The sequence below is a fragment of the Palaemon carinicauda genome, chromosome 5, assembly GCF_036898095.1.
Source record: "Palaemon carinicauda isolate YSFRI2023 chromosome 5, ASM3689809v2, whole genome shotgun sequence".
Classification (NCBI taxonomy): domain Eukaryota; kingdom Metazoa; phylum Arthropoda; class Malacostraca; order Decapoda; family Palaemonidae; genus Palaemon; species Palaemon carinicauda.
In genome coordinates this window covers 141,881,059-141,894,318 of record NC_090729.1, presented here as the reverse complement: position 1 = coordinate 141,894,318, position 13,260 = coordinate 141,881,059, and the positions used below count along the sequence as shown (strand labels likewise).

The following is a 13,260-nucleotide window of genomic DNA, read 5'->3' as shown; positions in this document are numbered from 1 at the left end:
CGTAATAGAACAGGTATTCATCGTGTTACTAGGCATGGGGAGGCAGCTAGTTCGGATCAAATTGCAGCCGATAAATACGTGGGGGAATTCGATCGGTACATAAATGAACAAAATTTGATCGCACAACAAGTCTTTAATTGTGATGAGACTGGGTTATTTTGGAAGAAAATGCCAGCCAATACGTACATTACCAAGGACGAGACGAAGATGCCAGGTCACAAGCCAATGAAAGATAGGCTAACATTGTTGCTGTGTGCAAATGCAAGTGGCGATTGCAAGATCAAACCCTTGTTAGTGTACCACTCGGACAACCCCCGGGTGTTCAAACGAAATAATATTTGTAAAAGTGCACTACCAGTTATGTGGCGCTCGAACACTAAATCTTGGGTCACAAGACAATTCTTTACTGAGTGGATAAACGAAGTGTTTGCCCCCCAGGTTAAGGCTTACCTCATTGAAAAGAGCTTGCCAATGAAATGTCTTCTGGTTATGGACAATGCTCCTGCACATCCTCCAGGTCTCGAGGATGACTTGAAAGAAGAATACAGCTTTATCAAAATCAAATTCTTGCCCCCCAATACTACTCCCATACTCCAGCCCATGGACCAACAGGTCATTTCAAACTTCAAAAAACTCTATACCAAGGCCCTTTTCAGAAAGTGTTTTGAAGTGACCAGTGACACGAAGTTGACCCTAAAGGAATTCTGGAAGGAACACTTCAGCATCCTCAACTCTGTTAACATGATTGACCAAGCTTGGCGAGGTGTGACCTATAGGACATTGAACTCTGCCTGGCGTAAGCTGTGGCCATCATGTGTCACAGAGAGGGAGTTTGAAGGTTTCCAACCAGAGGCGGGTCCAAGCACTGCTACCCCTGTAATTTCTGATGACACTGATGTCGTTGAGGAAATTGTTGTCATGGGCAGGAGTTTGGGGCTTGAGGTCGACAAGGATGATATTGATGAGCTTGTAGAAAGCCATTCTACCGAGTTGACTGTGGAGGAATTGTTGCACCTGCAACAACAACAGCAGCAGGATCTGATTGTGGAGCAGGAATCTTCAGAAGAGGATGAGGTAAGGGAGGATGTTCCAAGTTCTCTCATCAATGAAATTTGTTCCAAGTGGGCAGATGTGCAGGCTTTTGCTGAAAAATACCACCCAGAAATTGCAGTAGCAAACCGGGCAGTGCATATGTTTAATGATAGTGTCATGTATCATTTTCGAAGAATACTGCAGAGGAGGAAGAAACAATTAACAATAGACCAGTTTTTCACAAAAGAAAAGAAAGCTGCTACATCAAAGCCTGTTTCTCCTCCAAAGAAGAGACAAAGAAGAGAAGAAACCCCTGAAATAGATCTGCCCACCCTTTCATTGGAGAGAGAAACAACTCCTGAAGGAGAACTACCCCGCCACATCATGGAAGGGGACTCTCCTTCCAAGCAGTAACCTCCCCCTTCCATCCTCTCCACATCCATCCCTGTATGCCATCGAACCGCTGCTCAAAGGTATGTTCACTACAGTACAGAAAATGGTTTAAAATTGTTTTATTTTAGTACAGTAAATGGTTTAAAATTGTTTTATAGGATTTTCTGACCAATTTCATACACATTTAGATAATTATTGTTGTTTAGGTACACGTTTTATTAATATTTTGGGCCTGTTCGAGTGCTTGGGAACGGAATAGAATATATACCATTATTTCTTATGGGGAAAAAAAATTCGGTACTCGAACAAATCGGAGGTCGAACACGGATCTCGAACGGATTATGGTCGAGTACCGAGGTATCACTGTATATGTTAACTTCGAGACCCCTTTTCTACTGTCTAGAATGACTCTTCCCTGTAGGGGGCAGGAAGCACTAACATCGTTTATGATTAGTGATGATGACGGATAACGGTGATGTCATTTGTCTCAATTGGTCCACATGACCAAAATGTTGTCCCAAGGTTAGGGCACTGATGAAAATCCACAGATACACTAATACTCTGGTATGCTTCCATTAGGACGACATGGCTTGAGCCCAAAAAAACGGATTTTGAAACGAAGCGAAAAATCTATTTTTGGGTGAGATGGCCATGTCGTCCTGATGGATCCACCCATCTTTTCTAAAAAGAAAAGATCTCCACAGTATCCCTCCCAAAGTACTGTATCTGTAGCACCATGCTCAATGCTACAAGGAATGTCCGCCATCTTGGAAATGGCGGTGTTGTCATACTCAATAGTGGTATGAGAACGGGGGTAACCTTGATACGGCTCCCGTTTTATTCTGCCACACCCCCTCGAAGCGTAAACGCTATTAGGGGTGCAGATTGCTATGTGGCGTGTCAAGAATACATCCTCTGATATTATGCGATATCCTTGATAGAAAATTTAAGGATATTCGCGCCAGGAGTTAGAATTCTGGATACCTAAAGGTAAAATTCTCTGGGAATATCACTGTAGTACATATATCCCTTAGGAAGCTAGTTTAAGGAACTTCCATCAGGACGACATGGCCATCTCACCCAAAAATCACAAATTTTAAGTAATTTGTATTTTTCCTAACAATACATACCGAGAAACACTTTCTAGGAGACTACTGGTAACTCCTCTCTGACGACCAGTTTTACGTAGTTACCCCTACTTCCATGTTCTATACTGTCCTGAATAACGGGAGATAACATGACCTGGAGGCATTGCCCGATGAAGGTAGCGCGTCTTTGAGAAGCAATCGCCAGTAAGTTTTATGCAAGGAACAATACCACGAGGTCAGTGGGGCACTGCGGGGACGGTTGGGGGGGCCATAACTCGAAAGTGTTTCTCGGTAAGTATTGTTAGGAAAAATACAAATTACTTAAAATTTGTGATTTGTTCCGACACAGAGACTTACCTGGAAACACTTTCTAGGAGACTTACACCTTAGGAGGAGGGAGTGCCCTTAACCCCTGACCCCGATGGACAGTAGGGAAAACTACGTAAGAGACTCATTAAGTGTGATATAACACTTACCCTTCTGCAATATCTTCATTGTGCTTGATATGGCGAATTTCCGTCTTGTGTAAAGAGCGATATTTCTTGATGACGACTGACGGTATGAGAAAGTTAGAAAAGGGGGGAAAATAGAACTCGGCTCCTTGTGTCTAGATACTTTATGTTTCGCGATTGAGCCTGGGGCTTGAGCCGTCAAACCGAATGAAGGGCTGAGATGACCGGCCCGATAGAAAACCCGTCTAGGGACTTTCTCGTACAGTCCTTGAGATAATGTGCAGTGAAGGTCAACTGGTTGGACCAAGTTCCCGCTCGAAGAACCTGCGCTACTGACATGTTCTTTTCGAACGTTAGAGAGGTGCTAATGCCCCGAACATCGTGAGCCCTGGGTTTCCCCGGTGTAGGAAGACCTTGTTCTAAGTAGGCTTGCGTGATCACTTTCCTGAGCCAGAACGAAACCGTATTTTTGGAAATGTTTTTCTTTGTTTTTCCCCATGAGACGAAGAGATTCTTGATAGACGGGCGGAGGTTTGCCGTTCTCTTAAGGTATTTCCTAATAATCCTGACCGGGCATAATTTTAGGTCTTCCGGGTTTCCTTTATTAGGGATTGCCGGAATAGAAAAGCTCTCAAACCTCGGATCCCACACCGAGGGGTTCTGAGTCTTGGCGACGAAGGATGTGACAAACTTAAAGGTTACCTCCTTCCATCCCCTAGTGTGTTCCACCTCGAATGACAGTCCGTGTAGCTCGCCCACCCTCTTAGCTGAGGCTAATGCTAGCAAGAAGACCGCCTTGAGCGTGAGATTCTTGTCATCAATGTCCTTTAAGGGCTCGAATGGTGGTTTCCGTAACATATCTAGGACTCGCGCTAAGTCCCAACTCGGGATTCTAGGGGCGGAAGGGGGGCATGATTGTTCGAACGCTCTGATAAGCATGGAGATATGCCTGGAGGAGCCGAGATCTATGCCCTTGAGAAGAAAGACTTGACCCAGGGCCGCCCGAACTCCCTTGATCGCTGGGACTGACATGGCTAACTTGTCCCTGAGATGAACCATGAAGTCGGCTATCACGGGCACTGACGCTTCCAAGGGCTCTATCTTCTTGTCCCTGCACCACTTCACGAATACCGCCCATTTAGACTGGTAGACGGCTGTGGATGATTTCCTCAGGTACAGCGACATCCTCCTGGCTGTCCTGCCGGAGTACCCTTGCTTCTTCAGGAGCCGCTGAATAATCTCCAGGCGTGAAGACGAAGGGCTTGCGGGTTTCTGTGAAACCGCTGAAAGTGTGGCTGTTTTAATAGGTCTGACCTGTCGGGTAGAGGCCAAGGAGGTAGGACGGTGAGGTTCCTTAGGTCTGCGAACCATTCTCTCTCCGGCCACCAAGGCGCTACCTAAGTCATCCTTAGGTTGGTTGCTGCCCTTACTCTCTTGAGGATCTGTCTTATCAGGGAGAAGGGGGGGGGAAGGCGTACACGTCCAGACCGTCCCACTTGTGCTGAAAGGCGTCTTCCATTGCCGCCTTCGGATCTGAGACGGGAGAACAAAATACGGGGAGTTGAGCGTTCAACCTTGTTGCAAACAGATCCATTACCGGGGATCCACACATCTGTATAATGTAGCTTGCCATTTGTGGGTGTAGGGACCATTCTGTCGCTACCACTTGCCCCACTCTGCTGAGGCCGTCTGCTAGGACGTTGTTCTTCCCCGGAATGAACCTTGCCGTCAGGATGACGTCCTTCTGTTCCGCCCATTTCAGGACTTGAAGGGCTAGTTCGCACAACTCCTTTGATCTCAGTCCTCCCTCCTTCTTCACGTAAGCCACCACTGTTGCATTGTCTGACATTAGGGCCACCGATTGCCCTCTCATGTCCTCCTCGAAGTGGTTGCAGGCTTCTTGGACCGCTCTCATTTCCAGGATATTTGTGTAGGGACTTCTCCCCCTCTAACCACGCCCCCTTTGCTGTCTTTTCCCGGAGATAGGCTCCCCACCCGTCCTTCGATGCGTCCGTGAAGAGAAGGACCTCCGGAGGTTGGGAGGACAGTGGCATCCCCCTTAGGGTGTTCGACCGATCCTGCCACCATTCCAAGGCCTTCCTGGACTCCTGAAGGAGAGGCACCACAATGTCCGGGGAACTTTTCTGGTTCCAGTGTTCTTTTAAGTTCCATTGAACCACCCTTAGGTTCTGTCTCCCGTGAGGTACCAGCTTCTCTAGGGACACCAGGTGCCCTACCAACCTTTGCCAATCCTTCGCTCTTCTGGGGCGACCCAGAAGGAAGGGCCGGAGCACTCGATCCAGGTTGTCCAGCCTTTCCGTGGCTGGGAATGCCTTGACCTGTAATGAATCCAGGACCATTCCCAGGTACGTCCTCCTGTTGGATGGGGTTAGCTGCGATTTCTCCAAGTTGACCACGATGCCCAGGGTCTTGCACAATTGAAGATCTTCGCCCTGTTGTTTCAAGTCTTCCTTTGAGGATGAAAGGAGTAACCAGTCGTCCAGGTATCTGATGAGTCGAATGCCCCGTTTGTGGGCCCATATGGAGACCGTCGTAAAGACCCTCGTGAATACCTGGGGGGCTGTTGAAAGACCGAAGAACAGGGCCTTGAATTGTAACACCTGGGCACCCCACTTGACCCGGAGAAACTTCCTGCTCGACGGATGAATGGGCACATGGAAGTAGGCGTCCTTGAGGTCTATAGAAATCATAAAGTCGCCCTCTCTCAAGGCCTCCCATCTTATCTCCTACGGGAGGAACGGCCTGCTCGCCCCCTCCTGGAGGAGTAGAAAGAAGACCTATACGTTGGGGGGTAGAGGATGAACCTCTTCGGGGGGGAACCACAGAGGAAGGCCACTGTCCTGACGAGGGTTCCCTCCTTCCTTGAGTTAGTGCGGTACGCGCGGCCATGGGTGCTTCTGTCACTAGCCTCCTGAAGACGGGGCGGCGCGCCGTCTGTGGCTTCAGGGCAGGTAGCTCCCTCTTTTTGGCCAACTTCTCCACGACTCCTTCCGCCTTCTTCGTAGGAATAAGCTGCTCCCCCCAGACGGAGCAGGTCTTCAAGGCTTTCGCTTCCCTGTCGGGAATCTTAATGGGAAGGTTCTTGACTAGGGCGTCTCTTCTCCGGAGGATCCAGTTTGAGGAGAGAGCCAAAGACTGAAAGGTCAGGAATTTAAGGGCGCGGCTACCTGACCCCAGCAACTCATTCAGAGCCTCCCGTTTTGCAGGCTCCATGGAGTCTGTAGGAATCTGGGTGCCTACTAGGGTGGTGGCCCACCAATCCAGCCAGGAGGCCACATTAACCAAGTCCTTAGACATCTTCTCCATCATTGCCGACTCGGAAGGGGAGAAGAAGGTAGATGCTGCCGATGCCCTCCCGTCGGAGATGTCCTGGCACAGGATGTCTAGGGTTTCCTCGGTCTTGCAAGCACCGGTCGGCCTATTTTCCAAAGAGTAGTATTTCCTTTGCGACTTCAAACCCTGTAGGAGCTTTGCTGAGCTGTGACCCCTGCAGGAGTCGCTATTGCGGGATATGACCTTATCGATGTGAGTCCTTCCAATCCCCACGTTACTGGCCTCGGGAAGGGAGAGAGAGGACTTTTTCTGGGCGGGGACGGCTATGAACTTGTTCAGGCCACAAGTCCAGGGTTCTTCCTCTTGAGTGGAGGGTTCTATAAGGTTGTTATAACCCCTAATTAAGGCAAGGACTCTCCTGTACGCGGAGTCCTCCGTCACCGACGACTCGCCCTCCCCTCCTTCCGACCGATGGGGCGAATCGTGATCTCGGTCTCCGTCGTGATGGCGAGGTCCACGGTTCCCTTTACCTTCGACGTCCGCCGTCTCTCTCCTCTTCGAGGCCATTTTCGGTGAAACGGTGTCCTTCGTGAGATAGTTCGACGGAGGTGTCCTTCCCCTTCTGGGTTCTCGATGGGGGGACCTGTCGAGGCTGCCCGGCCTAGACGACGGCCCCCTCCGCTGGGCGGAATAAGCGTCTCCAGGACGGGTCTTAGGCCTGCAAGATGTAGCCCTCCGCTCATCTGGTGATTCCCTGGCGCGGCACGTGGAGGCCCTTCTAGGAGGACAGTCTCCTGCCCGCTCAGGTGTCGAACTAATAGACCTGGAAAAGTCTTTAAAGTTGTTCCCTGGGACGAACACCCACGTCCCTTTCGGAGAGACTGGTCTCCTGCTTTTGGGTGTAGGGGAACGGGGACTCATCCTGTCCCGAGATCCTGTGGAGACCGCGAAGGGGAGTTCCTCCGCACAGACCGATCTCGTTTCCACGTCCCTACCGGGGAGGCTGGTCTCCTGCTTTTGGGAGGAGGGGAACTGGGACTCACCCTGTCCCGAGATCTTGTGGGAGACCGCAAAGGGGAGTTCCTCCGCACCGACCGATCTCGTTTCCTCCTCAGTCGTCTCCTCCGTTCACTGCTTGACGAATCCGAAGAGTCACGTCCTGACGAGTAAGACTTACCCCCGTATCGGGACCTAGCACGTGACTGCGTTTTCTTGGGGCTACGCCGTACCCCTGACGTAGAAGGAATGGGGAGACTCTCCTGTAGCGAAGTCTTCGGCGGCAACCATCCCGACGGGCCCGCCAAACCGGGGAAGGCCTCGCCCAGGCCTTCCTCTATGTCCAGTGGGGACCTCATCGGAGTCCTCGGTACGTCCCAAGCCAATGGATCTTCTTGCGGGGACTCCTCTCTGCCGACGCCGCCCTCCGTCGCTTATGCCCCTGGAACTTCCACCCAGGAACCTGACGAAGAAAAAGGGACACTATTAGACCACATGGGGTCCCCCGACGAGACGTGGCCCCTATGAGAGAGAGCCACGTCCCCCGGACCCCCACTACACTCACTTAAGGGCGCCCGAACTGCCTTGGCCGACGAAGGACCGCCCACAAATTCCCTCTCTTGGGAAAGCGGAGCCAACTGCCTGTTCTCCCTGGACTTACCTCGCCCCTTACTTTGGGTAGGGGAAGACGGCTGTACCCTACCTGACCCTTCTCCTGCTGAAGTCGCAGGGGAAGAAACGCTAGTCTTCCTAGGGGACTTCTTCGATGCCTTCTTCTTTTTGGTACGGAATTTTATCCACTGGACCTCGGGCCAATCGGCACATTCGGAACACTTGTCCGACGGCGAACAAGCTTTACCCCTACACGAGGTACACAACGTATGCGGGTCAATATCGGGCTTGGACAGAAAAGCCCCGCACGATCTACCGGCTCTAGGCCCAGGACAACGGCGAACGTGCTCCATAACGCAACACAAAGGGCCGTCGACACAAGCAAGCCAAAAAGGGAAAGCACTAAAACACTAGGAAAGCACAAGGGAGCGAAATCAAAAGCACGTAGGTAAGGCACTAAACACACACTAAGAGATCCCGATCACGTGGGAAGCACGTGGAACCAAACACAAAGGGAATCGCACGGAGTATGAGGAGCGTCGTGAAGCACGTGTGCTCACGAACCGACCAGAAAACTTACTGGAGATTGCTTCTCAAAGACGCGCTACCTTCATCGGGCAATGCCCCCAGGTCATGTTATCTCCCGTTATTCATGACAGTATAGAACATGGAAGTAGGGGAAACTACGTAAAACTCTGGTCGTCGGAGAGGAGTTACCAGTAATCTCCTAGAAAGTGTTTCAAGGTAAGTCTCTGTGTCGGAACAAATAGATTTTTCGCTTCGCTTCAAAATCCGTTTTTCTTGTTCCCCTTCTACAAATAACTAAAGATTGATAAACGTCTTTGCTTCTTTTGAGTAATCCATGATACATCTCGGATAAGATTTTGATAGCCTCGTTTCAATAGTTAATATATGTCTCGCCTTACTCCGTAGTACAAATGTGTGTTAAGACTTACCATGATAGCCCGTAGACCTCTGGCCCCAGTTTTTCTTTCCATGGCCAAATGTGATATAGATTCCATTGCATCTTGAGTAAAACTTAGCTCCACCTGTTATGAATATATATTGAATTCAACATATGAACCCCACTACAATCATCTGACATGTATAATAAATCCACATGCTTGGCTCTAGAGATATTTTCAAATCTGATATTGTAAACAGTGTGATCTTCAAATATACAATAAAATATTCAAATATACTTTGCCAAACTTGTAATAAACAACTAAAGTAGAAAAACACCCAAAATTTCATTACTATATTGAACACTATACAGAAAAAAAATCTAATACAGTACCTTATCCATTCCAAACAGCATCTGGAACTGAGGTACGAGTGCATTTTTTGGTTCTGTTAGGATCTTCACCAGCATAAACTTTGTCAAAGAGTGGAAGGGTACTATCACAGGAAATCGTCCAACAAATTCCTACACAATAAAAATAGGGTATTACTAACCAAAACAACATGCCCGTCTTAATCTTTCAGTTAAAAAATTGTTAAACTATTCTGATATACAGTTAATCCATAAGTGAAATGTTAATATTCTTCAAAAAATACACTAGTATATTACATCAAGAAAATCTTAGCATTGAATTACAAATTTCAACACACAGGTATCATGCCGAATTCGATGAGATCCCTTGCTTCTACTTTACTGAGCAATGCATCTTTTTCTTGGTTATCCTCCTCAACATCAGTAACAGCAGTTTGGTGAGCTACATCTGCTTGAGAAACAGCTCGTCGTCCTGCTGACTGTCCACCAATACCAAATCCAAGATACTGAAGAACAAGAAGTAAATATTAGTTTTCCAAAATTAAATCTTATAAATCTTAAATAAAAATAAATATAAGGGATTCAAATATTTTACTACAGCCTTTTACTTTCCACAGAATAAGACTAGCTAAACATGGCTACCTTGTTCTGAGGGATAATGGATGTAACCACCAGTGTCCAAACTCTCATCAACTTTCCTCAATTTGAAGAATCAGTCATAAGGTTGTTTTCATTTCAGGAGATTATTGTATATCACATCTTTAATTGTAGTTATAGTACTTTCCATTTGCCATATGACTTTCACAGCAACCAAAACTGCAGTCACTATGATGAATGTCAAAGACACTTGTTCCTGTTAATTTTTACCTCTAAAATCCATATAACCCTATGACCCACTCCCAGAATGCAGAAAATATACAGCAACAACACCCAAGTCACATACTGTATTTTTTGGTTACAGTCCAGTTTTCAACCCACAATCAATGTGAAGTTTCAAAAACAAAAATTTTACCAATAAATTTAGGGCAACATGAAAAAAAAATCAGCAAAGGTCTTAAACTGCTAATTTAGACCTTAACCAAATGACTTTTGTGTGACAAAATGAGTGTACATGAGTATTCTTGTTTGCCAACATTTTAAAATAAATTATTTTAACAGCTACTAACTAAATAAAAGGGTTTTGATGAAGGAAAAAAAAAACTTTTTTTTGGGGGGGGAGGTGCTGTGTGGTCTCCAAGGACTTTCCTATAATGACACAAAATACTGTACTAAAGAAATATTCTTTTCCCTGACCTAGGGCTAGTGTATCAATATGCTAGTCACAGACTCCTGTGTGTAGAGTAAACTAAAATAATTTTTCCCATAAGAAATAAATGAAATTCATTAAATGCATTCATTTCATCCATCATTATGCATATACACTCATTTTTAAAGGTTTTAACCACAACCATCAGACATAAATACAAATTAATAATTCACAGGGAAAAATAGAAAAAATTGACATTTTAAAGGGGAAGGAAATTTTATGAACAAGTTACTAAATATCAAAACTCCTTCCAAGTCTCATGTAGTAGCTGGTGAAGGGCTGGATTGATGCACACTGTTTGTGAAACTTCCAGGCTTGTATTACAATTAAATAGCTTACACATACGCGCAGAAAAACATGTAGGTTATGTATTGACATATCACCAATGAATATCAATTGTATTAAAATATCACAAATTTTAAGTAATTTGTATTTTTCCTAACAGTACTTACCTCAAACTACTTTCTTAGGAGTATCTGGGATCTCCTCCCAACCGACCAGAGTTTTGTGTAGTTTACCCTACTCCCGTTTTCTATGAGGGGTCACCTCTGGTGGAGTGATACGCGCCCTGAGGCGACCCCGGGTCAGAGAGCATGCTTGCTAAGGTCTCGATCCCCAGTAAGTTCTTGATAGCTTAGGTTTCTATGAGGTCCAGCAAGGCACTCGGGGAAGGATGGGTGGGGCATTACCCGAAAGTAGTTCGAGGTAAGTAGTTAGGAAAAATATAAATTACTTAAAATTTGTGATTTGTTCCAACACGGAGTACTTACCTCGAACTACTTTCTTAGGAGACTTATACCTTAGGAGGTGGGAGTGTCCTTCAGGACCTAGAGACCATGACAATTATATAAGAGGAACCTAGATAGGAGTCTAGGTTCTGCTGACCCCAAGGAAAACACGAGAGAATAAGGAAAACTAGCCAAAAACCCATCTCAGTGTCTAAGTAACTCACCTCTGCAAGAAATCCTAGGAGACATGTCCTTCCTAAGATAGTGTATCCCATGGTAGTTTCAGGGGGCAACTGGAGTTATTTTTGGTAAGGGAACAGGGGAAGGAAGAACAAGGGGGTTAAAGAAGGAACCTGTGTCTCTTGTACTTACTGCCCGCGGTTATCACTGGGGCTACACCATTAAATCGTTTGGAGCGCGGAAATGACGGGACCTATCGAGAACCCGTCAAGGGACTTCCTCGAGTAGTCCTTCAAGTAGTGAGCTGTGAAGGTCGACTGGTTAGACCAAGTACCTGCCCTCAGGATCTGGCCCACTGCCATATTTTTCTCAAATGCCAATGAAGTACTTAGACCCCTAATGTCGTGGGGTCTGGGTTTTCCTGGAAGGGGGACCCCTGCACTACTGTAGGCCTTGACGATCACCTGCCGTAGCCAGAAAGAGATAGTATTCTTGGAGACTGGCTTCTCCACTAGTCCCGAGGAGACGAACAGGCTCTTGATCTCGGGTCGAAGTCTGGCTGTCCTCTCTAAGTATTTCCGTACTGCCCTGACAGGGCACAGCAGCAAGTGCCTCGATTTGTCCGATCGAGGGATTGCCGGCACTGAGAACCCTTCAAACTTGGGATCCCAAACGGCTGGATTCTGAGTCTTTGCCACGAAGGATGGGACGAACCTGAAGGTAGCCTCACGCCAACCCTTCGAGTGTGACACCTCGTTCGACAGTCCGTGCAACTCCCCTACCCGTTTTGCTGATGCCAGAGCTAACAGAAAAACTGTCTTGAGGGTGAGTTCCTTGTCAAAGATGTCCTTTACGGGTTCGAAGGGAGGCTCTGACAGCATCTACAGGACTCTGGCCACGTCCCACAGGGGCACCATACTGGCTTGAGGGGGGCACGATTGTTCGAAGCTCCTGATGAGCATCGAGATGTCTGGAGGCACCCAGGTCTATGCCCTTCAGGAGGAAGACTTGACCCAGAGCAGCCCAGACTCTTGGGGGCTTCTGCATGGTTGGCCACGATCTTGTCCATGTGAGCCCTATCCAGCCTAACATCCCTAGCCAAAGGCAGGGCTAGCGAGGGTCTCTGCTGCACCGGGGCATCAACCAGCTGCTGAGGCTCGAGACCCAGACTTCGTCAGAGGGGGGGCTCGGGTTCGTCTAGTCTGTGATGCCTCCTAATGAGTCCTATTACCCTCCAGTAGGCCGAAACTTCTCCTGCTGAACCTTCTACGTTGTTGTCCACACACACACACACACACACACAGAGAGAGAGAGAGAGAGAGAGAGAGAGAGAGAGAGAGAGAGAGAGAGAGAGAGAGAGAGAGAGAGAGAGAGAGAGAGAGAGAGAGAGAGAGAGAGAGAGAGAGAGAGAGAGAGAGAGAGAGAGAGAGAGAGAGAGAGAGAGAGAGAGAGAGAGAGAGAGGAGAGAGAGAGAGAGAGAGAGAGGAGAGAGAGAGAGAGAGAGAGAGAGAGAGAGAGAGAGAGAGAGAGAGAGAGAGAGAGAGAGAGAGAGAGAGAGAGAGAGAGAGGAGAGAGAGAGAGAGAGAGAGAGAGAGAGAGAGAGAGAGAGAGAGAGAGAGAGAGAGAGAGAGAGAGAGAGAGAGAGAGAGAGAGAGAGAGCCTTACCTTATTGCCTTATTTTTTGTTTGGGTTCCCCCAGGTCCCTCAGTGTGAGGCACCTCGTATATCCACCAGAGAGTTGCTAATACATCTTCCGGTGTATTTTGCATCTTCCATTCTTGGATGGTCTGGGATGCATCTTAGGTATTTATCGAGCTGATTTTTAAACGCATCTACGCTCACTCCTGATATGTTTCTTAGATGAGCTGGCAGCACATTAAATAGTCGCTGCATTATCGATGCTGGT

The 13,260-nt window shown here is 47.5% G+C and overlaps 1 protein-coding gene across 5 annotated transcripts in view; it reads right to left on the bottom strand.

Moving 5' to 3' along the window:
• Positions 1-13,260, bottom strand: part of ClpX (Caseinolytic protease chaperone subunit) — a 241,868-nt gene that overhangs the window by 57,438 nt on the left and 171,170 nt on the right. For all 5 annotated transcript variants that reach the window (XM_068374151.1, XM_068374155.1, XM_068374153.1 and 2 more), the window contains exons 10-12: positions 9,479-9,646; positions 9,165-9,293; positions 8,824-8,916 (exon numbers count right to left, since the gene is read on the bottom strand). In XM_068374151.1, the coding sequence (XP_068230252.1) occupies positions 8,824-8,916; positions 9,165-9,293; positions 9,479-9,646 (390 nt within the window). The remainder of the gene's footprint in view (positions 1-8,823; positions 8,917-9,164; positions 9,294-9,478; positions 9,647-13,260) is intronic.